The following is a 25,730-nucleotide window of genomic DNA, read 5'->3' as shown; positions in this document are numbered from 1 at the left end:
GTATATGATACCGTGTATACCGATTTTTTTTTAAAAAAACAACAGTATAAAAAATCGGTATACACGGTATCATACCGATACCGTACCGAATTTTGATATTCGGTACAATATCGGTATGGATTTATGTCATACCGAAATTTTTGGTACGGTATCGGTATCGAAATTTCCGGTACGGTATGCGGTATTCGGTACGGTATGCGGTATACCGTACCGTACCACCCCTAAGCATGTGGTTTTCATGTTGAGGGGAGGCCTTGGAATGGGGATTAAAATCCTAATCCAACTAATTCCAAGAGCTAATTAAGTATGGGGAGAATGTATGAAGTTGAGTTAACCGGATGAAAAATCCGGCAGTGCGTTAAAATATGGATCATCTTTACTTTTTGTTCTATAAGTCCGAGGGATGTGTGAATGCTAGGTGTGGTTAGAATGAATGGATGCATGCGAGAGACATTTGCACCGATGTATTTATTAGGTTTTTTTGCAGTTGTTGTAACTGATTCTACTTAAAGTGCATAGACCAGAATAACATCACATAGATTCATGCTCAATATTCGAGGTATATTGTGAAAATCTATGAGCTCTTTCTTAGATATTTTTGTATTCCACGTTAGGAGATCAGCTAGGGGTGGGCGTCGGGTCGGGTTCCTCGGGTTCGGGTAGTTCGGGTCGGGTACCCGAACTTTTCGGGTAGTAAAAATACTACCCGAACCCGAAATTTATTATGCACTACCCGACCATTCGGTTACCCAAAAAAGTCGGGTAGTCGGATACCCAAAATTTATAACCAAGAAACAGAAAAGAGCCATTGCACTCCCTCAAATTGGGTGACGACTGACTACTCCAATACTTAACCTAATCCACCAAGGTTACCCTGTCCACCAGCCAAAAGAAATCAATGTCGAATGTACTCCAGTACTTAACCCAATCAAAAGAAATCAATATCAACCAAGGTAAAAAAAACCAACCAAGAATGTACTCCAGTACTTAACTCAATCAAAAAACACAATATCAACCAAGGTACTACAGTACTTAACCTAATCAAAAGAAATCAAAACCAACCAAGAGATGCACCCGAAAGAAGTGTTCTCTCTTCTCCATGTCAATTACAATAAACCAAAAACAAAGATCCATTTCAAGCTATTAAAAACAGGCATATTCTAAAGTAAAAATGTTTAATTCTTCTAATCATATCATTCATCAATAATAAATTAAACAAGAGACAAAACATCTTCCAACTTCCAAGTTATAGCATCATCTGTCATCTTCCAAATCAAGAGTGGGCCAACCTGAAATGTTGTAATACTTTGAGTTTTGTAAGATAAACAATAAAGTACAAAAAATATAATGAATTTAAACTTTACAAACTTACATTCACCAACCGATGAATTTCATAATCATATATCAATCATGGTTGAATCCTTCCCCGATCTTGTTAATTCTATGCAAACAAAAACAAATCAACAAGATTATTGATTAAAGAGTAAAACATGATCAGTATGTTTAAATACATCAAAGTAAAAGGAAAAACAGATGCCTTTCTCAAGTGTTTCAATTTCAGTCAAATCTTCCTCGACACATATAGGCTTTGAATCCATCCTTAGCCAATCTTGGGCACATACCAAAGACTGAACTATTCTAGGAGACAAAGAACTTCTAAAAGCATCCAAAACACGACCACCTGTACTAAATGTTGATTCCGAAGCAACAGTAGAGACAGGAACCGCTAAGACATCACGTGCCATTCGAGAAAGAATAGGAAATCTGGGAGAATTAACTTTCCACCACTGAAGGATATCAAAACTTTCATCACAATCTTCAGGATCTTCACCTAGATATTTCTCCAATTCTGACTTCACGTGTTCTTTTTTCCCACCAAGTTTGTATTTTCTAAACTCATCTTTCAGGTACGTTCGAGAAGTCATGAAATTATCAGATTGAGAATCTTTTGAAAATGATGTAGAGCCTAATGCTGAAGCTGTCGGACTTCCTGGAATTCCATATCTCAGTTTATAATCATAAAACATTTCTTGCATTCCATTTTTCACTTTTTCTTTCATCATTGCGCACTTCATGATTTCATTGTACATGATATCAAATGAAAACTCAATGAACTCCAATTTATGGCGAGGATCAAGAATCACTGCATAATAGAATATCATGTTCATTTTTTCAATTGAACCCCAGTACTTGTCAAACTTATCCTTCATTTTTCTTGACATTTCACTTAATTCAAAATCATCGCTTATCAACCAATGTTTCAGAAGCATGTCAACAGAACTTATTTCATGAAATACGGTGTTTGAGGTGACGTATAAAGATCCAGAAATTGCCAAAGTAAGCTTGTAAAAGTGTCCAAGAAACTTCAACAATAAACTAGCTCTTTCCCAATCGAATTCTAACGGAATCCCATCATACGGCGGTTTTGAGAGATCGTTCACATAGGAAAGATCTGTATCGGCATAAGAATCAAATGCTCTTTTCAGAGATACCGCTGACTCTAACATTAAATACGTAGAGTTCCATCTTGTAAGTACATCAAGACTTAACAATTTCTTTGTATCTATCTTTTCAATCTCAACAAATTCACAAAATCTTTTATGCCTAGCTGGTGAGTTTCGGACATACCTCACTGCTCCTCTAATTCGAGATATAGCCACATGTTTGTCTTTCCCTTTCAAACCATCCTGCACAATAAGTTTGACAATATGTGCAATACATCGCATGTGTAAATATTTCCCTCCTAAGACATTTGTTTTCCAATTGTCAAACTTTTTTTGCAAATATGTTATTGCAACATCATTTGACGAGGCATTATCAACCGTGATGGTAAAGATTTTGTCAAGCTTCCAATCAAGTAAACATTTTTCAACCGCTTTTCCCACATCTTCACCCTTATTCCCAGAAATTAGACAAAAATTCAAAATTCTCTTTTGCAAAGTCCATTCATCGTCAATGAAATGAGCAGTTAGGCACATATAATTCACTCTCTGTATTGATGTCCATGTGTCTGTGGTTATACAAATTCTTTGACAATGTTGTTGCATAAAAGACATCAATTGCACTTTCTCATTCATGTACATATTGTAAGCATCCTTCGTTGTTGTCCTTCGAGATGGAATTGTAAACATTGGACATGCAATTGACATGAAGTGTCTAAATCCTTTGTTTTCAACTGTTTTAAAAGGAAGTTCATCAACAATCAACCAATAAGTTAGTGCCTCTCTCAATTTGTTATGATCAAATTTCCAAGTACCAATTTGTGCCTCTTTTTCACCAGCTTTTGATGGTTGTAAAGTAATGCGAGCTTGATTAGTAGCAACTTCTTGAGGTTTTTTTTTATAGGAAGCGAATTGGTTCTGTATAGACCGAGTTCCATGTATTTTTGGATCTGCCTTAACCTCTCTACGACAATATTTGCATCTAGCTTTCTGAACCTTATCACTTTCACAAAAAAAAATTTCAAAGTGTTCCCAGTATGGTGACCTACTGTTAACTTCTTTCCTATCTCTCTTTTTAGACTTCACTTTTACTTCATCTTTATCACCAACATTTTCTAAATCTTCCACAAAATCAACATCATTGTTCTTGTTTTCATCAACATTATCAGTTGTTTCCATTAGATGATCTACTTCGCTTTCCATGTACACAATAAAGTTATGAAATTGTGACAGTAGTATTTCCTCAAAAATAGCAACTCCCCTACTGCCAAATATAAATCTTCAACAAATTTCTGTCCAGCCCAAGAAGAGGACGCCAACCGACATTTAGGCTGAGCTTCAAACCGAGTGAACTTGAACTAGCTAGCTCAATTGTGATAGTAGTATTACCTCAACAATAGCAACTCCCATATCTGTTTGAATCCATCCAGTTATGGTTTGACTTTGAACTGAAAAAAATAATAAAAGAGTGTCATAAAATCAAGGTCCATAGAATTATATAAACCTAAACACGAGCTTCATACCTTCAATGAATCAATCGGTCGAGCTTCAAACCGAGTGAACTTGAACTGTGAAGAATGAAGATGAAGAAGCTTCAAATAAAACCTTCAATCGACCAAGATAAAAGAGTGAGAGGGGGAAGACTGTCAATCAAGAGATTAACTACATGGTTGAGGCATGAGCATCGAGAATCAAGCTTGAGCCACAACCCGCCGATGAAAAATGTAGAAAGACGAAGAAGAACAGTGAAGGCACTCAAGACAACCCGTAAAATGTCAATTAGGGATTTAGTTTCTCCCCTTTTGAGTTTTAATATAATACTAGGTATGGGCACCTCAATACTTGAGGTATTTACCCAGGTTTGTAGCCAAAGTAAATCATCTATAAAAGTATGACGACGAATTTAAATTTTAGAACTTAGGACTCGAGTACAAAAAGCATACAGAACCCTTAAATATTAAGAGAACAAAACCTAATTATACTTTACATCAGTATTAGCCAAATATGAGTTGTGAAATTCAACAAGATGGAAAAACACTTCGGAAAACAAACCAATTTACATCGGTAATACCAGTTTATTTATCTTTGACATACGCTAATCGTAGCAGATTCTGAAGGCAAAATCATCTGCACGATTTTTTAAAACCTTAAAATGTAGTATGTACATGTTCCATTCCTTAGCAGTCTTCATGGCTCTTGCAGAGATGTTAAACTTTTTCCACTTCTTTGTTTCCATAAAAGTACTGCTGAAGCATGAGAAAATAAAATTTTATGCAACATGTGACAACAAGAAGATGACAGAAATGAAACTAAAACCAGAGAATTAAGTTAGTTGATGTGTAAAAGAAGATCCTACTGAAAGAATATTGTTTTTAAACTATGATAAAAGCAAAATGAAAGGAAGATAATTACATTATTTAGTGCATGAAACAGTATGTATAAATAAAAGAAAACTACGATTATAATCAGTGACAAATGTACTGTATTAAAGTAACTGAAACTGATATGGAAACCTGAACAATGCACAATATAACTTTAATATAATTTGTCTTTGGTGTATTCAGTTCACATTATTTTGATCATAAAAAAAAGCTTAGAGTAATATTGAACTTGTACATATAAAAGTACCTTAGTCTTGTTTGGCATGTTTTGTCGCTTTGTGTCTTAAATCTTCTTCCCAATCAAGGCTCCTTTTAGTTGTTGAACTAAGTTGCTGTTCAACTGGATTTATTGGAAAGTGCTCTTCCACTTTTGTAGTGCTTTCTTGGGATTCGTACATGGCCACATCGGCCTCACCATGTAAGGAAGAGCTTCTTTCTTCTGAACTGCGAGATGCTGATGATGATTCTGAGGGTGAAAGACACGATATGATTGTATTTCGTATAAACGTTGTCCCTCGCATTTCATTTGTTGACGTGCGAATTTGAAAAAGGAATGGCGTATCTTTGAATTTCTGGTTCAGGTTATCGACATTGAAACATGTTTCCTGTTAAATATATTTTAAAAATATGAGAAGATTGGTAGTTGTTGAAACTGATTTTGATTGAATATATATACCTCTTCGTCTGTTTTGATAATGTTCTCGTTTGATATTCCTAGAAATACCTCCGCTTCTTTGTGTTCCACATGAGCAACTAAATTTCCAGTTCCATCTGACAATTCTACTTGGAAATGTAACCTGTATAAAATTAATGAATGAATGAATAAATAATACTTTTATAATTTGAATTAAAAATAACATGTCTTAACTTTGTGGTTGGGTTAGGTATCAAGGTTGAGAGGATAGCTTACATTGGTTTTGGGCTTCTGAAGTCGTTGTTGCAGTATAAACAAGTGAAATCATATCCATAGGCAGCACCAGAAGGTTTAGAACACCCTGGGCAAGATAAAAAGTATAAACGGTATCCTGAATTTGTTATTTGCAATGTAGCTTTAATCCAGAATGACTTCACCTGTGCAGTAAACACATTTTATTAATACCAATTTGTTTAGTTTGTTGCTATACAAAGAAAAGATAGGAGTAACGAAAAATTACCGTTTCAGTCAAGCTTAGGATCTGACTAATTTTCCGGATACGAGAATTCATGGGTCGATCTATAGTATGCGATGCTTTTTCGTAAATTTTGTGAGAGACTATAGTTTCAATGTATTCTCTGTTGGCTTTGATCCTGAAAAAGAGATTATAAATAATTTGTTTATGTACAAAAGTGTTTCAATGTATACACTGTAGGACTGCATTATCATCGGAAATTTAACATAATGTGTTCGAATAAATATAATATGATATGCAGCTGAAATTTAATATAATTTGCTACAAATAAACAAAAAGCATTCTATTTATATAAATAAAGTTGGACATAGATTTGATCAGTTGAAGAAACAAGGAAGAACGATTATTAAGAAGTTTAAAAATGAGGGAAATGAATAATGAGGCTATAAATTACCATAATTTTAGTTCTTCAGTTTGTGGAATGGGTGGATCAAATAGAATAGTACTGTTTGGTACAGTTGCAATGGACAACCCTGTTAGAATATGTTTTTGTTAGTAAAAATGCATGGATTTAATTACAATGTGTTATGGTATATAATAAAAAAATATCACTTAATAAAAATAGGTAAGAAATATCATACCATAGAAAGTATTGACTGAAAGTCTCATTCCTAATATTATAGGCACGTTATGAACATCTTCAGTCAAATACGACGCTTCGCTCTGTGAGAATTCTTCCCACAATGTGAGAATTAAAGGTTTGTGCCTGTATACATAATGAAAACAGCAGCCAAAATAAACACATTTAAAATGAACTCAAAGTTGTGCAATTTAAAAAGTAAATTTATGTACAAAATACTGAAAGAGTGGGTGCCCGGTTAGCCAACTTGTGGCTAAGGGCTTTTGTGACTCTATGTATAAACAATCTTTTGTTTAATATAATTTACACTTTTATAATGGCATTGACTTTATCTTTCTTCATAATGTTATATTATGATATACTATTGTTGTTTTGATAAAGACCTTGAATATACTATAGTGTATGTAAGATGTGGTAGCACATGGGGATGGCTATCATGAAACACATCTTATAGTCACTGTATATTCTAAACAGTTCCTAGTCAATTGAGCCGTCCGCAAATAAGGATAAGGATCGCTCGAGATTGAGACTAGCATTTGCGATGCCGAGTACCACGTTTCATTGGTATGGAACATAGAGATGTTCAAAGCATGCAAATAGATATTCATATAATGAATGATCGAACTACCCTATTCGGACTTTCCAAGTGGTTATCACTTATCGAGTGGATAAAGTCCGCGGTTTTGGTTGTACACCATTAGTCCTTATTACTTGAAACATCATTGAGACTCTATATGCTAGTACTGTACTTTGACTCGTTTACCGACTCTATTGGGGTCATCAGGTGTCGGGATTGGGTACAGTTACGATACATATAGGAGTCGATGCTTTGTTGTCAAGGATTCACCACATACTCGCGAGTGTGGATATCCTATGCGATCTGAGGAGATATTAGTGTGACGAATCTCTGGCCAGAGTACATGATGTGTTTTAGGTTACTTGGTGATCCTAGTAACACATGCGATGTCACTAATAGATCTCCAAGATGTTATGCATAGTTATCGAATCTCGAACAACTCTCGATGCACCAATGGTTGTTGATTCGATCGGGATATTTGGTTGAAGGGACCGTACTGTACGCTAACCAAAATCTACTGGTTCTTGCAGGAACTATCAGTAATACCTAGAGAATCATGGGGCGATGTTGCTAGGCGCTCTTACCATGATTCGATGGGTAAGTCGGAAATTGTTGTTCCGAGTCACAAGGAGTTGTGAGCTCACGGCTAGCTGTATTCCTGAACCATTAAGGGTTACACAAGTAATGGATTACTAAAACCCCGTAGAGATAGTTAAATTTAAAGAGTTAAATTTAATGAAAGAGAAGTTGGACTTCTTAATTAAAAGGGAGTGAGATTTCCTAAAATGACATAGGGATGGGCATTTTTCGAAATCACTGAATTCGGATTCAGAAAAATTATCTTGACTTTAAAAGATGCAGAAATGGTTTTTGTGCACATTGGTGAAATCAGTTTATCAATCGGAGTCACGATGAATTTTATATTAATTTCTAGAACAACGGGCTTGGCTTGTTGGACTAAGTTATGGATTGTGGGCCCTAAGGAGTTAGAGTTCTAATATAATTATAACTTAATCTAGTTTAGAAATTATCTATAAATATGTAAGCAGTGTTCGAAATTCATAAGAGAATTCACTCTAGAAATTTCGAACACTACATATAATTTTCAAGAGGATTTTTGAAAATTCCTCTGTCCCTTTTGGAGAAAATTCGACTTGTGATTTTTGTGAAAAATTACAAATCAAATTAACAGATCATATATGTTTATTCTCTACGTAAAACTTCTGATTGATTTCTAGTGCAGTCAATCAGAGGGTTTCTGTTTTTCATTCGTGGACCTAATTTTGGAGTTAGATCGTGACTGTCATCGGTTCCCGGGATTTACAAGAAGAGCAGATTAAATTCTGTTGGAGTCCACAATCAAGCCTTTGCTTGACGAGGTAAAAATTTAACTGTGTTTTATTTTTACTTGAACAAATTTAATCGTAAAAGTTTTGATACCCATATATGAAATCGTTCCATATAATAAAATAAAATTTTTAAACTTCCGCTTCACCGGGTATCAATTCTTAATTGATCTGAACACGTTTTCCAACAGTGGTATCAGAGCCAGATTGCTCAGATCAAACGATTAAATTAATCAATTGTACAAAATTTTTAAGCCTCGATTTTTGAAACAAAACGAAAATTTTAAAATTGAATTTTAATGGCAAATCGATCGCTGCCCTGGGTAGCGATTGTCGCTGCCCGGGGCAGCGATTGGATCGCTTCCCATGGGCAGCGAACGTCACTGCCCAGGGCAGCGATCGTCGCTGCCCAAGGGGCAGCGACGGGCTGCCCTGCCCGGGCCCCTCTTTGGGGCGCGGGCTGCCCGGGATTGTCCTGGGCAGCCCGGGAAAAATTATTTTTAATTTTTAATTAAAATTTTATTTTTTTTGAAATTCTAGTTTTTGATCCGATCGAAAATTGTTTTTGATTGGTTCACGAGGCATCGGATCGAATTGTTCGAGTCCGAAAATTTTAAAATTGATTTTTGGATAAATTTGAATTTTTGGAAAATTTATAAATTTTATCCGTTAAATTAAATTTTATAAAATTAATTATTTTGGTACAATTGATGATAAGATATGATCTTATGATTGGATAAGATAAAATATGATTTTATCTTTTAAATTATGATGTCTTTGCATGTTTATTCAATTATTTAATTATTGAATTAATTATTGGATAAAGGATGATCGATTGCCATGACCAATGTTTTAGGTGTATGTTAGATAATTTACATTTGTCTTATTGTTGTTGGATTTTATTAATGGTCTTGGTTTATAGCCCAATATGATTATCATATGTAATAAAAGTGGGCCTGGTTTATGGCCCGTTCCCACCCCTAAAATGTATCCCATATTTGTAATCGAAATTTATTGTAAATTTATTAGACTTAGTGGGAGACAAAGATTTGAAGAAATGGTGGGCCCAGCAGACAATGAAGACCGAAGAAATGTAAATTGGAAGCTCAATGTAATAGGATTGCATTGCATACTTGCATATCACCTAGGATTGGACTTAGACTCGTGATTGGCAACCACGGGTCGATTAGTTAATGGGATCGATCATCCTTAAATAATATATGATATTATTAATGTATGCATGTTTAGACTAAATTGTATGAATCCCGCAAGCATACATAAATTGCATGATGAGACAAATTTTCAAAATTAAAAATCCCTCATTTTAAATATGATTTAAAATTGATATCAAGATTAATAAAAAGGGAATTTAAATATTGTTTAAATATTCCTACCTTCCATCAACGATCAATGTATGAGATGCTACCCGCGGATACGGTCCGGCTCATATTATTGGGGGGCCCATTTGTCGAAAAGTTGTACATTGGATCGACACATGTTGTAAGTTGGGTGGAACTCCCATGGGATTGGTTCATATTATTGGGGATCCACATGGCGACCGTCCATCACAACTTAATATTGATGGGTTATCTTGACATGTCACAATAAACGGCGTCATATTATTGGGCCCTTATTAGACATGAGGTAAAAACATGGGGGTTACTTTGGAAGTAATTGGGCTCTACCTTTTGAAAATTATGGTTGGCTGATATTATTCGGGATCATGATTTGTCAATTGGACTCCATGTTCTCACTAAGGAAAACAGTTTCCCGTTTTCACTAGAGGGTAGTGAAATCGTTAAAATAGTGGGAGTGTAATTCATAAAATTAAAATTCGTCATATTTTATGTCTTAGTAAATTAATTAAACAATCATTGATTATTGTCTGTTTCCTTTTCAGTATACTATTACAATGACTTCTCGCAATCCACTGTTTTCAATTCTCGAACAAAACAAATTGACTGGCGCAAACTATACGGAATGGTTCCGTAAGTTGAAAATTATTCTTACTTCGGAAAAATCTTTCTACGTGTTAGAGAAGCTGCCTCCGAAGGAAGCCCCGGCTAATACAAGTCCGGAAGAGTTGGCCAAACTTGATTTATGGTGGGACCATGATATCAAGGCCAAATGCTACATGCAGGCTTCGATGTCTGATGAGCTTCAAAGGAGATTCGAGGATGCCGTGAATGCTGCTGACATTCACAAGAACCTCAAAGAACTCTTTGGAGCTCAGTCAAGGTCGGAGAGGTATGCCACCATCAGAGAGCTCATGACGAGCCGCATGCGAGATGGGACTTCGGTCCGTGAGTATGGGGTGCGCATGATTGGGCTCATTGAAAAGTTGGTAACACTCGACTTGAATTTGGAGCATGAACTTAGCGCGGACTTGTTGCTTCTATCACTTCCTTCATCGTTTGACGGTTTTGTGATGAACTTCAATATGAACAAGATAGAGGCCACCCTTGAAGAGATGGTCAATATGCTTGTCACATATGAAGCCACACTAAAGAAGGATAAACCGGTACTCTTGGTTGGCTCCTCTTCTAACTCTAAGAAAGGACCAAGTGGAAAGGGTAAGAAACGTTCTGCCCCGCCCAAGAAGATTGTACCAAATAAGAAGGGAAAGGCCAAGGCTTCAATTGGGATAAAAGATGAAAACGTTTGCCATTACTGCAAGAAACCCGGTCATTGGAAACGTAACTGCAAGGAATACCTCGAACAGTTGCGAACTGCAAAGGGTATGTTTTACATTGAAATAAATGTTTCGCTTAATACTTCTTCTTGGGTATTGGATACCGGATGTGGATCTCACATTTGCAATGATTTGCAGGTGATGACAAGAAGTCGTAAGCTAAGGATGGGTGAGACCCAGCTAAGGCTCGAGAATGGTTCTAGAGTCGAAGCCAAAGCTATAGGAGACATTTATTTAGTTTTGCAGAACAATTTTAAGTTATTTTTGAGAGATGTTTTATATGTTTCGGATTTGGTCAAAAACATTATATCTATTTTTATGCTTGATAGAGATGGTTTTTCTTGCAATTTTGTGAATGAGATTTGCAATATTTACAAGAATGAATGTTTGATTGGAAATGGAAAAATTGAAAACGATCTATATAGCTTAAAATTAAAAGACGTTCCAATTAATTATGTTGATAAACCGGTAACAACAATTAAAAGGAAAAACGATAGTCAAAACCCGGCAAACCTTTGGCATGCTAGGCTAGGTCATATTTCCTCAAGGAGGATGAACAAGCTAGTGGGAGAGGACATGTTTGATATGTCTGATATTAACTCTCTACCTACTTGTGAGTCCTGCCTAAAGGGAAAAATGACTAAATCTCCTTTCAAAGGGAAACCTGAGCGTAGTCAAAATCTGTTGGATTTGATCCATATAGATGTTTGCGGTCCATTTAGGATTGGTACTAAATGTGGCAACACCTACTTCATTACCTTTATCGATGATCATTCTAGGTATGGGTATTTATATTTAATGAAATATAAGTCTGAAGCATTTGAAAGGTTCAAAGAATTCAAGGCTGAACTAGAAAACAAACTAGGTAAAAGTATTAAGGCACTTCGATCGGATCGAGGTGGAGAATACTTAAGTACTGAGTTTTTGGACTATCTAAAAGAGAATGGGATTCTCTCTCAGTGGACTCCTCCGATGACACCTCAGCTGAATGGTGTTTTGGAGCGTCGCAATCGAACTTTGTTGGACATGGTTCGATCCATGATGAGCTTCACTGAGCTCCCACCTTCGTTTTGGGGCTACGCGCTTGAAACGGCGGTATTGTTGTTAAACAACGTCCACACTAAAGCAGTAGATAAAACACCATACGAGTTATGGAATGACAAAGCTCCTAAGTATTCGTACTTGAGGATTTGGGGATGTCCTGCTTACGTGAAGCAGACAGTGGGAGATAAGTTGGATAGTCGATCCACCTTATGTGATTTTGTAGGGTATCCAAAGAATTCAATCGGATATTATTTCTATCATCCTGCTAAAACAAAAGTGTTTGTTTCAAGGAATGTCACCTTCTTGGAGAAGGAGTTCTTATTGGATAAGAAAGGCAAGATGATGGAACTCGAAGAAATTCGAGAAGAACCCGAGATACAAAATAGCGATCCTACACCTCAAGAATCATCACAAGACACGCCTATTACTAGGAGATCCGAGAGGACTTCTAGGCCTCATATTAGATATGGTCTTCTTCTTGAAGGGGATCAAAGTGAACCCGACATTGGATGTGATCCAAGAAACTTCAAGGAAGCAATTTCTGATGCGGATTCGAATTTATGGCTTGAAGCTATGCAATCGGAAATAAACTCGATACATTCTAACCAAGTTTGGTCTTTAGTAGATCCTCCCGATGGAATTGTTCCAATTGGGTGCAAATGGATCTACAAGAGAAAGCTTGGGCCTGATGGAAAGGTATTGACCTACAAGGCACGATTGGTGGCAAAAGGTTATACTCAAAGACAAGGAGTTGACTATGATGAAACCTTTTCACCAGTCGCAATGTTCAAGTCCATAAGAATCCTTATTGCCATAGCAGCATGATATGACTATGAGATATGACAAATGGATGTAAAGACTGCATATCTTAATGGAAACATTAAGGAAGAGATCTATATGATGCAGCCTGAGGGATACACATCCATGGGAAGCGAGCATAAGGTATGCAAGCTTCAGAGATCAATCTATGGTCTCAAACAAGCATCAAGAAGTTGGAACCAGAAATTTGATGAAACGATAAAGGATTTTGGTTTTATCAAGAACCCGGAGGAACCATGCGTGTACAAGAAAGTAGTTAAGAATGCGGTAACATTCTTAGTACTTTATGTTGATGACATCCTACTCATGGGGAATGATGTAGGGATGTTGCAGTCAACAAAGATATGGTTATCAGGTAGATTCTCGATGAAGGATTTAGGTGAGGCATCCTATATTCTAGGAATTAAGATCTATAGAGATATATCTAAAAGAATGATAGGACTCACTCAATCAACCTACATCGACACCATATTGAAAAGGTTTTCAATGGATGGGTCCAAGAGAGGACATCTACCTATGTGTTATGGAGTTTCTCTATCCAAGTCGATGTGTCCCAAGACTGACGAAGAGATAGAGAAGATGACACACGTGCCATATGCGTCAGCCATAGGTAGTATCATGTATGGGATGATATCTACCAGACCGGATGTGGCCTATGCTCTGAGCGTCACGAGCAGATACCAAGCCAATCCCGATCAAATGCATTGGAAAGCCGTGAAGGATATTCTTAAGTACTTGCGAAGGACTAAAAATTTATTCATGGTTTATGGAGGGAGAGAATTGAAGTTGGAAGGCTATACCGACTCTAGCTTCCAATGTGACGTGGATGACTCGAAATCAACCTCTGGATTTGTATTCGTGCTCAATGGTGGTGCTGTCTCTTGGAAGAGTTCCAAGCAGGACACCACAACGGATTCCACCACTGAGGCAGAATACATTGCAGCATCAGCTGCTGCTAAAGAGGCGGTTTGGATAAGGAAATTCATCCAAGAGTTGGGTGTAATTTCTAAAGTTGTTGGTCCAGTCCCGGTGTACTGTGACAACACGGGTGCCGTTGCTCAGGCAAAGGAACCAAGGTCTCATCAGAAGTCCAAACACGTACTGAGGAAATACCACATCATCCGGGAGATCGTGGAAAGAGGAGACATCAGTGTCGAGAGAGTGGCCTCTACAGACAATATTGCTGATCCGCTTACTAAGCCCTTGCCAGGACCATTGTTTGACAAACATCGCGAAGCAATGGGATTGCGTAGTGTGACTAGTTGGCTTTAGGGCAAGTGGGAGATTGAAAAGTGGGTGCCCGGTTAGCCAACTTGTGGCTAAAGGCTTTTGTGACTCTATATATAAACAATCTTTTGTTTAATATAATTTACACTTTTATAATGGTATTGACTTTATCTTTCTTCATAATGTTATATTATGATATACTATTGTTGTTTTGATAAAGACCTTGAATATACTATAGTGTATGTAAGATGTGGTAGCACATGGGGATGGCTATCATGAAACACATCTTATAGTCACTGTATATTCTAAACAGTTCCTAGTCAATTGAGCCGTCCGCAAATAAGGATAAGGATCGCTCGAGATTGAGACTAGCATTTGCGATGCCGAGTACCACGTTTCATTGGTATGGAACATAGAGATGTTCAAAGCATGCAAATGGATATTCATATGATGAATGATCGAACTACCCTATTCGGACTTTCCAAGTGGTTATCACTTATCGAGTGGATAAAGTCCGCGGTTTTGGTTGTACACCATTAGTCCTTATTACTTGAAACATCATTGAGACTCTATATGCTAGTACTGTACTTTGACTCGTTTACCGACTCTATTGGGGTCATCAGATGTCGGGATTGGGTACAGTTACGACACATATAGGAGTCGATGCTTTGTTGTCAAGGATTCACCACATACTCGCGAGTGTGGATATCCTATGCGATCTGAGGAGATATTAGTGTGACGAATCTCTGGCCAGATTACATGATGTGTTTTAGGTTACTTGGTGTTCCTAGTAACACATGCGATGTCACTAATAGATCTCCAAGATGTTATGCATAGTTATCGAATCTCGAACGACTCTTGATGCACCAATGGTTGTTGATTCGATCGGGATATTTGGTTGAAGGAACCGTACTGTACGCTAACCAAAATCTACTGGTTCTTGCAGGCACTATCAGTAATACCTAGAGAATCATGGGGCGATGTTGCTAGGCGCTCTTACCATGATTCGATGGGTAAGTCGAAAATTGTTGTTCCGAGTCACAAGGAGTTGTGAGCCCACGGCTAGCTGTATTCCTGAACCATTGAGGGTTACACAAGTAATGGATTACTAAAACCCCGTAGAGATAGTTAAATTTAAAGAGTTAAATTTAATGAAAGAGAAGTTGGACTTCTTAATTAAAAAGGAGTGAGATTTCCTAAAATGACATAGGGATGGGCATTTTTGGAAATCACTGAATTCGGATTCAGAAAACTTATCTTGACTTTAAAAGATGCATAAATGGTTTCTGTGCCCATTGGTGAAATCAGTTTATCAATCGGAGTCACGATGAATTTTATATTAATTTCTAGAACAACGGGCTTGGCTTGTTGGACTAAGTTATGGATTGTGGGCCCTAAGGAGTTAGAGTCCTAATATAATTATAACTTAATCTAGTTTAGAAATTATCTATAAATATGTAAGCAGTGTTCGAAATTCATAAGAGAATCCAGTCTAGAAATTTCGAACACTACATATAATTTTCAAGAGGATTTTTGAAAATTCCTCTGTCCTTTTTGGAGAAAATTCGACTTGTGATTTTTGTGAAAAATTACAAATCAAATTAACAGATCATATCTGTTTATTCTCTACGTAAAACTTCTGATTGATTTCTAGTCCAGTCAATCAGAGGGTTTCTGTTTTTCATTCGTGGACCTAATTCCGGAGTTAGATCGTGACTGTCATCGGTTCCCGGGATTTACAAGAATAGCAGATTAAATTTTGTTGGAGTCCACAATCAAGCCTTTGCTTGACGAGGTAAAAATTTAACTGTGTTTTATTTTTACTTGAACAAATTTAATCGTAAAAGTTTTGATACCCATATATGGAATCGTTCCATATAATAAAATAAAATTTTTAAACTTCCGCTGCACCGGGTATCAATTCTTAATTGATCTGAATACGTTTTCCAACAAATACTTTACTCTTCATTTACGACTACAAATTCTTGTAAATGTTTTTTAGTTCTCTGAACTAATCGTGGTGGGAAAACATGTACAACAGCACAGAGGAGATCTGAGAATTAAAAAAAAAAGTTCAAGAGTTAAATAATCATTGAATATGTGATACACAAAAGATAGGAAAGAAAAATACAATTTGGAGAACTTAGCTGATTTGTTTGTTTGATGCATCTGCTAATTCTGGACACTGGAGAAATGGTGTCAGTCGGTAGATATGTTCAAGAGAGAGCTTTTCTTGTGGATCTACAATTTTAATATAAGTGCTTCAACTAAGGATTATTTGGTGTTTAGCATCTACTAGAATTGGCATGTTACTGGTTATCGTTTTAATTTTCCCATTTCCAACATAGTAGGTTTTGTACAATTCAAGTAATGTATTCAGCTGATCAACGTCTTGTTCTTAAACAATACATTGCATGGCTGCATTCTGGTAAGTTAAATTAATAATGTCAAAAACGATGTGGTAATGATAATTTAATTGACTCAATTCAAAGTATTTTACCTCTTTGTCAACAAAAACCAATTTCAGTTGTCTTCCCCATTTGGTAAGTCGAATAGGGGTTTTTTCAGAAACGAGAACCTTCACAAACCAGTTTTGCATTTCTGGTTTTAGGTTTAGAAGTGTTGTGCATTTGTCTTCAATTAACCTTCATGAGAAGAAAAGAAGAGGAAAAATGGAAATATGGGAGGAGATTAATGGTCTATTTTGAATTAAAAAACATTGTTAGGTAAAGTAAGTAAACAGGAATCCAGAAAACAAGTAAAACCATAAACTAATATATTTCAAGACATTATTTTGATCAAAACACAAGCTTCCATCTTTTATAGCAGCAAGTGAAGAACTTAAAACTACAACAGAATTAAAACAGAATCACCAAGTTGAATGTAATCTTAAATAAAAGCGATACCCTCAACATATTCACCGAACAAAATTACGATGAACATTTAAACTTCAAGTTAAAAACGCATACAATTAAGTAGCTCATCAAATGACCGTCCTTAATGAAAAAGAACGCTGCATAGTAGCAAAGCCAAATAACATGTTTTTTGCCACCATTATTTTTTTCTTAAGCAAGCCAAAACTTAGATCTACAAACACAAGAAGAAGATCTACGCACTGCATATGAAAACAAGAAAGAAAAGTTCTAAAAAGAAGTCGAGTAGCCCAAACGGAACTGATTTAACTGAATAAAATTAATATTTCTTACTTCTTATGCATTTGTTTTAGTTTCTTACTTTATCACTTCGCTGAGGTTTCTTTTGAATTTGCTTCTTTTGATACAACCAAACCTCAGTTTGAATTTATTTTGAGTCTCCAAAGTTTTTTTGAATTTACTGCTTTTAGTATAGTTATTGTCTAAAACGATTAACATAATATGTTTTTTTATTTAAATAAAGACTTACCTATGTTACTGAGTATTCACAGCATTCAGAATCTCATGGTATACGATATTTTTTTGTGTAACTAGTGCTTTTTATTAATGGTGTTGACGGTCTAATGAGGACTTTTAGTTGTGCAATAGTTTTCGCTCTTGATAGTGCAACATAAAGTTGACCATGTGAGAACACGAGTTCTTTGAGATAGACACCAACGAAATCTAGGGTCTGGCCTTGTGCTTTATTGATTGTCATTGCATAGCATAATCTTACTGGAAATTGTTTTCTTTTGAATGGAATAGTTGAAAAATTGTCAAGTGGAGCTTCAAGAGTTATACGAGGAATAAATACAGCTTTGTGGGCATGAACGCCAACTGAAATTTCAGCGTAAATAATATTTGTTGTGAAACCTTTGCAAAGAAGTCGTGTACCATTACAAAGACCTTCGTTTGGATTAATATTTCTTAACAATATGATTGGTGCATTCATTTTTAATGTTAATTTGTGAGGAGGAAGATCTTGAGGAGTTAAAGAGTGGAATAATTCTTCCTGATCTGGTATGGCACAAGTACTTGTGTTTTCATCAAAACTAAAATGCGTTATTTCTTCACCAGGGAATTTGTTAATTAGTACATCATTTATTTCATGTACAAAGTCATTTCTTGTAGTAAGTATGGCACGATTGACAAATAAAGAGAAATCCAGATTGACATCGTTAATATTTGGGAACACTATGTCTATTAATGTATTTAATGTTGTTATATCATCTATAAATGGAAGGTTTGCTTGAGGAGGTATTTGAATTTCATCTTTCTCATTAGTATGTTCGATGCCATCACCGATTTTAAGCAAATAAGAAGAGAATTGAGGATCAAGGGATGCTCGCATATTTTTCTGAAGTTTTAATTTATGAAATTGGTTCCATAAAGGGGACATCACAATCGAAGAATCTATAATTTCATCTTTTGTTCCTTTTAGAATTACTGGCAATGTTTGTCTAAAATCTCCACCAAATACAATAATTTTCCCACCGAAAATTGTATTTGAAGTCATTATATCCCGTAACATTCTGTCAAAATTTTCAATTACATCGCGTTTAGCCATGGTAGCTTCATCCCATATAATTAATTTTGTTGATTTTATTAGGAAAGCTAGACTGCTTTGTTTACTAATGCTACAAGGTTTGGAATTATTTTCGCCAATAGGGATTTTAAATCTTGAATGTGATGTTCGACCTCCTGGGAGTAATGATGCTGCTACTCCTGAAGTGGCTGTAGCAAGTGCTATATCACCAGCTGAACGAATTGTTGCAAGAAGTGCTTTGTATAAAAAAGTTTTTCCAGTACCACCAGGGCCATCAATAAAGAAAGCATTTGGTAGATTATTGTGAACGTGATATAAGATCAAATCGTAGGCTTTTCTTTGTTCTTTATTCAGTTTTTGCACAGAAAGAAGATCTTCAGCAGGTATTATTATATCTTGTTCAGTTCGTGTTTCTTTAGTTATACTGTCATGAGAGTTTATCATGATGTCATCATCGGCAGAAAAAAAATCTCGTAATTTTTCCCCATTGAATCAAGACAATAAGCAATAATGTTTAAAACCTTGTGTTTAACTTCATATGGAGTAAGAGTTTTGTTATGTTCAAAATCTTGTGACAAAAAATCCTCATATTTCAGCCATAACTGTTTTGGAGTCTTGGGGTTACAATAAACAAGTACAGTGGCAAATAGTTGGCGTAAAGCAGCGGGCATTAAGTAAGAGGCAGCCTCTGTAATACACATTTCCGCAGTACTATCATCTTTCATTAATCCTAATGATTGCACAGCTTCTCTAAATGTAGTGAAATATTTGCCTTTGATAGTTCGTAGATCTGTAAAAGAGGTTGGTTTTCTGATGTGCATTAGCAATAACTTTAGGAAAAAATTTTCGCTATCTGATGGAGAACAGTTGTAAATTAGACCTATGACTTCTTGTTTTTTACGTGGTTCCCACTCTTTTGAATCATTATGCCAAGTAAAATATTCAGGGAATTCAGAATATAAGCAATTCATTTTTTTAGCATAGTCATTGTACTTGTTCATGTAAAAGAATTGTGTTAACATTGTTTTCTGATTTGCAGAGTTATTAACAACGCTAGCTAATGATTGATTAGGCTTGAATGTAACCATTTGTTCATTTTCTAGGTGAATTGGTAAACATGTTACAGAAGGATGTATTTCATTGAGATTAAATTGGAATATTCGCCAAATTGCTTCAGGAGGAGAAATCCATCTTGCACATTGAAAGTTTTTAATTTCGTCAACAGTGACAGCTTGTTCATCTCCAACTAATGTATATAATATTTTATCGTGTCCTTTATAAATATATTTGTAAATGTATTTTACAGCTTGAATAGTAGAACATATTTCAATGTTAATGTGACAATTAAATTTGGCAAGAAGATATTTATTGTAAGGCACAACCCACCGGTTGTCAAGTTTTGGACCCCTAATCGTAATAACATTGTTATTGTTTGTACATCGATATATTGGGTATGAATTGGTTTCATATTTAGTTATTTCTGAGAACTCTTTAGGATAACTAAATTTACAAAATCCTTTTTTCATACAAGGACACATTGGATTAAGTAAACCACAAGGTCCATGCATCATATGTTTGACTACCAATGAGAATAAATGTGGTTGAGTATGTGGATCGAGTAGCTCTGCCGAAACAATTCTATCAAATGCTTCTGGGTGGAAAATTTTTGATGCAGGATTTAAAATTAGCAAGAAATGAGCATGTGGCAAACCTCTTTTTTGGAATTCTATCACATAAGTATAGGCAATAACATGACCAAAAATTTTATTTTTGAGTAATTCAATTTTAGAACTTGGAGTTTCGAACGAAATATTCTTACAATTAAATCAGGCCTATTTTGTATTTCATCAGAAGGTAAACATAAAGATTTGATTTCTGGACATGATGGATTTGCTGTGATTGTTAAAAAGATATCAGGTTTTCCATAACGTTGTATTAAAGTTATAGCATCCATATATCTTTTGCGCATGTCTCTAGGTCCTCCAATAAAGGATGCAGGTAATATAATCCGTTTCCCAATGTCAATACCTTTTTCACAACCTTGTTTAATACTTTCGAATAAACTACTGTACATTTCATTTCGCAAACGATTTTGCATATCTTTAGTTCTAAAAAATTCCAATCTTGATGTTTCTATTTTAATGTACATGTCAACTATATATTGTTGAAGAAGTCTACCAATATGTAACAAAAATGATTTATCATGTTTCTTATTTGTAACTTATAACAATAATACTCACGGCACGATATTGTTCGCCGTTGCTTATTTGTAGTTTGACAACCTTGGTTTTTAGGGTCTATAAAATCAATTGCATGTGTACAATTTATGATATTATTGATGGTTTCACCATTACATTTTGGTTTGGGTGTAAGTTGTTTTTGTTTTTGATTTAATCTTTCAATGTTTGGATGCCAACCAGGTTCACCATTTGGAAATATAAGTGGATATTGCATAGGATCATAACAAGCAAAATAATGTTTAATTAATTGAGGTTCACTATCCTTTGGATATACTTGTATTTGTTGAGTTGTACAATTATTTGGTTCATCAGATTCTAGCCATAATGCAGCAATTTGGGAGACGGTGGGTTTGTTAAAAATGTGTTGATCAGTTGTCGGATTGGCTTGTAAAACAAATTTATACTCGTTCAGATTATGAATTTTATTTAGGCTAGGGAAGAATTTTGAATACGGATTTATTGTCAGAATTTGAATTATTGTTTCTACAAGAGTTTTTTAAAATTTTGAACTAATAGACATCCGATTTAAGATCTCATGTTCAGTGTCAAAGAAATATAGTTGGAGATTTCTCGGATTCTCATTTTTCGATGGTATTAATTGATCCAAGAAGTGGTATAGTTGCCCTTGAACACGAAATGTATAAATTCCAGCATTTCTTGAAGCTAAAGATTTATCACAATATACGCCCATTGATGTGAAAGCAAACATGTTATTGTAACTCCGAATACAATTTTTGAATTCTTTAGCATCTTCGCTGTTTCCAAGATATAAATGAACTAATTCAGAAGGCATTTCTGTACATGAAAGATTTATTTCTCCTGATGAGCAACAGAAACTTGATGGTTCTAAATAAAGACGTTTGGCATTACAAAAATGACAGTTTGCGACATTAGGTAATACATCTGGAGTACTTGCTATATTTTTTAATGGATCGATAGGAACACTTTCAATAGTATTTAAACATGACATTTGTCTTTTCTCTATTCGACTTATATTTTTTGCCATCTTAGGATCTTCAAAACAAGTATACTTCCTTTTGTGAGAGTTTGTTACGTTACTAACTTGTGAGGCAGCGTTTGTTTGTCTTTTTGACATCATTTCTAAAATGGTTAATCTATCTAAGGTGTAAAAGCTAGGTAGAAAATGGAAAACCTAAATACAGACAAGTGTTATGCTATATTAAAAAGTAAATGGCACACATTTACATGAAAAACCTAAACATATAAATTAACTATGTACTAACTTGGACAGAGGTAAATAATAACAGGGGCATACAAATGTACAGCAAATGAAAATAAATTACTTGTCAAAGTGAGTCAAACCTATGTTATGGGCGAGTTGAAGTTCTGAACATTTTTTTAATACCTGTTAGAAAATATAGAATATATGGTTTGGTAAAGCAGTATCGAAGAAATATTAAAAAACTAAATAATGTAAAGATAGAAAAATTATAACATTGAGTCTATTGAATCAATATATTAAAAGGCAACACTAATGTATTTAGAATATATTTATGTTAAGAGTATGAGCAGAGCATAGGTCCTGAATGAACATGGTAGTAAAATATATTAGTTTAAATGATGTCGTTTTGTCAGCTCGACGCTGCTCATATAATAGTAAAACAATAATTCTACCAAGTATAATTTCAAAAACATATATTTCTAGAAAATAGGACAATGGAAGTAAAAAAATTTTTGAAAACAAGCTTCACATATTCTGTCTTTTAAAATTCCTCCCACAATGTGTGAGGAAAGAAATTTGAACTAAGATATTGCGTTGTTTAACTCTGATTTAATAATTGTAGTGAGAAAATATGTGATCCGAGGAAAAAAAAAAAAAGGACATGATTTCATATACAGAAGAATAAAAGTAAGTTTGTAAGTAGTAATAGTAATGCAAAATTAGAAACTACGTTATCATACCAATTTACTCACAAACATATTAGCAAGTACATGTTAAAAAAATTTAATACGATGTCTATTCAGTGAAGTTTCATTTTTACCATGCATTAATGAAGTTTGAAACAATTATTAAATACTTAGTTAGTTACAAATTATTACAGATACTGATTGTTATATAAATTTTTATATATATTTGTTGTATATTTATGTTATGATAAACTAAATATCAGTATCAATCTTCACCGATAGCACAAAAATGTTTTTTTATCTATATTGACAGCCGCCATATAATTTTTTTAATTTTTTAAGGATTTTTAAAATTCTATATGAAAGCTAAGCTTTGATTATAAGTTTAATAATTATAAATTAAATAACATTTGAGAACTGTAAATGTTGTCGTTAATTTTAAAAAGTATTGATCAATAAAACTTTTGTAAATCATAGTTGGCATAAGGTTTCGTGGTAAATATTTTTCGAACGTTATTCCCAAAAAGATGACATCAGTTTCATGATTTTCTGATACAGTATTCAGTGGCTGATTTTTTATATTGAAATTGTGTTCTTATTATGCATATCCAAACAAGACTATAACACAAAAACTATATGGATAACTTCAGAAATTGATTATGAATTACAAATGGGGTTTTGTTTTTCCTATAAAACAATGTTATTCTATGTAACTTATATATCATAGGATATTGTTTGTCCATTTTTTAGATCATTACAAGTGGCAGGAGATAGCATAGTAATACGATGACTCAGATTTTGAATTAATTATTTAATATTTGTAAAGTAACACTTGTCAATAGTTGTTGTTGAGTCATCTATCCACCATTAAATCTTCAAAACATATCACAGCATTTGTCAGAAATATAATAACTCATCAACCAGAGAATTGTTTTTAAGTACAATTTATCTTATATATACTTCCACAATTACTTACTTTAAGAAATAACACATTCGTGAATTTTTTTTCTTTCTTTCTTTCTTAGTAAGCACAAATTTGGTTTACACATCGAAGACAATGAATTACGAAGCTTACTGTACTTGTATTGACTGTACACAATGTCAATACAACTATTTACTCCAGAAAAAAATAGAAGAAATGATCAGAAGATTTTTGTCCAACCAAGTATGGGCCTTTCTGTTACGAAGGGTGCTTAATATGGAAGTTAAGCTTTCGCTTCTGTTAGATTATGCAGACACTATAGAAACAGAAGTCAATGCGAATAATATGCATTGTGCTTAATATGGACAATAAATAAATAACAAAAATAGTTGTTTTGAAGTATAAGAAGTGTTTCGTTGTAAAATATATGTAGAAACTGAGTATTACAATGTACTTTAGAAAAAAATATGTCGCTTAGATTGTACTTGTGTAGTAAACTGTTTTTATGTATGCTACATCCATCATCTTATTTCATTTTGTTTTGTTACTTGTCAATTATTATCTTAGTTCTAAATATATTACTTGGTTTTACCAGAAGTGGTTTCCTTCATTTGCTTAGCTCAAATTTATATCCATCGTTTTTATTACTATTCCAAGGGTTGCTATAAATAAATATTTAATATGCACTGTTTATTCTTCAAGGATTGCTAATATCTTTAGTATGCACGAATAATATTCGCAAATTGTTTATTTCGTATATAAGAAACATTAAAATCAACAGTTTTTTTCGCCAGAGTGTCGGAATTATGAGTTTATTTTATTTAATTCGATATACATCGACAGTAAAAAAAATCATATTATTTTAATCATTTTAGACATTAACTATACTGAAAGCAGTAGATTCCAAATAACTTTGCAGATTCAAAATAAATAAATTCAAACTGAGGTTTGGTTAATTGTGTCAAAAAAACAGATTCAAAATAAACCTCAGCGAAGTGAGAAATTAAGAAACTAAAACAAATGCATAAAAAGTAAGGAATATTACTTTTTATTCAGTTAAATCAGTTTCTATTACTGTTAGGTTAGATTTTAAAAAAACCATATTTATGTAAAGCACATATGGAGAAACTGAGGGAAAAAAAGCAAGTATAAGAAAATCTCACATGGGGAGAAACCTAGGAAAAACAAAAAAGCCTAACAAAAGCTCATTTGAAATGGTAAAAGGCTGGCTATACCCATTAGATTAGTTTTGTCGTAGGGGCGTACTTTTAACAACACCTTCAGTTACAACAGTTTTTAACCCCCTACGACAACGGATAAAATCCGTTGTCTTTTTGCGTTTTTCTTGTAGTGACGAAAATTTACAGTGAGTGTTTTCCAACCCTTGAATACATAACACCCTGAAGGTTGGTCGAAATTGCAGGACATCAACCGTGGACACCTTTTTTTCAAGAGCAATGGAGAAAAAAGATCTTAAAACTAAACAACACATGTACGTATAGCATTCAAAACAAAAAAGAAAAAGAAAGACGAGATGAAAACCAGTCTTCAGTTTCGCATGCGGAATGAATAGTAGCAAAGCCAAATAACATGTTTTCTGCTGCCTTTATTTTTTACCATTAAATTAATAAGTATTAATAAAATAATAATTCGATCAAAAATATAATATAAAATAATAATCATAATTTTTTTTGTTGGGTCTGTTCGAGGGAAAAAATACAAAATTTATATAATTTTTAACATTAGCAGCGGACACATACACACGATGCGTGTAAACTAATAAAATTATTTATATGTTAAATGAATAATGAAAATAGTACATACATAACCAAATATAATTTTAACCTAGCTAAATATTTTTAATCTTTTAACCTTTCTCTAATACGTCAGAATAAAAAATTAAGAAGAAATAATTATATAAATATAAAGCCGAATCTGATTTTCAGTTGAACTTATCCCAATTCT

General features: G+C 34.3%; 1 protein-coding gene and 1 pseudogene across 1 annotated transcript; both read right to left on the bottom strand.

Annotated features, from left to right (window-relative positions):
• Nucleotides 1–1,469: 1,469 nt before the first annotated feature.
• On the bottom strand, nucleotides 1,470–3,644 carry LOC140890233 (zinc finger BED domain-containing protein RICESLEEPER 2-like). Its single transcript, XM_073297991.1, has one exon. The coding sequence runs from the start codon at nucleotides 3,642–3,644 to the stop codon at nucleotides 1,470–1,472; it is 2,175 nt and encodes a 724-aa protein (XP_073154092.1).
• A 1,524-nt stretch (nucleotides 3,645–5,168) lies between these two features.
• Nucleotides 5,169–25,730, bottom strand: part of LOC140890232 (uncharacterized) — a 33,443-nt pseudogene continuing 12,881 nt past the window's right edge.

The sequence above is a fragment of the Henckelia pumila genome, chromosome 3, assembly GCF_033568475.1.
Source record: "Henckelia pumila isolate YLH828 chromosome 3, ASM3356847v2, whole genome shotgun sequence".
Taxonomy (NCBI): domain Eukaryota; kingdom Viridiplantae; phylum Streptophyta; class Magnoliopsida; order Lamiales; family Gesneriaceae; genus Henckelia; species Henckelia pumila.
Note: the sequence above shows the minus strand (reverse complement) of the source record. Positions and strands in the feature narration are given on the sequence as shown.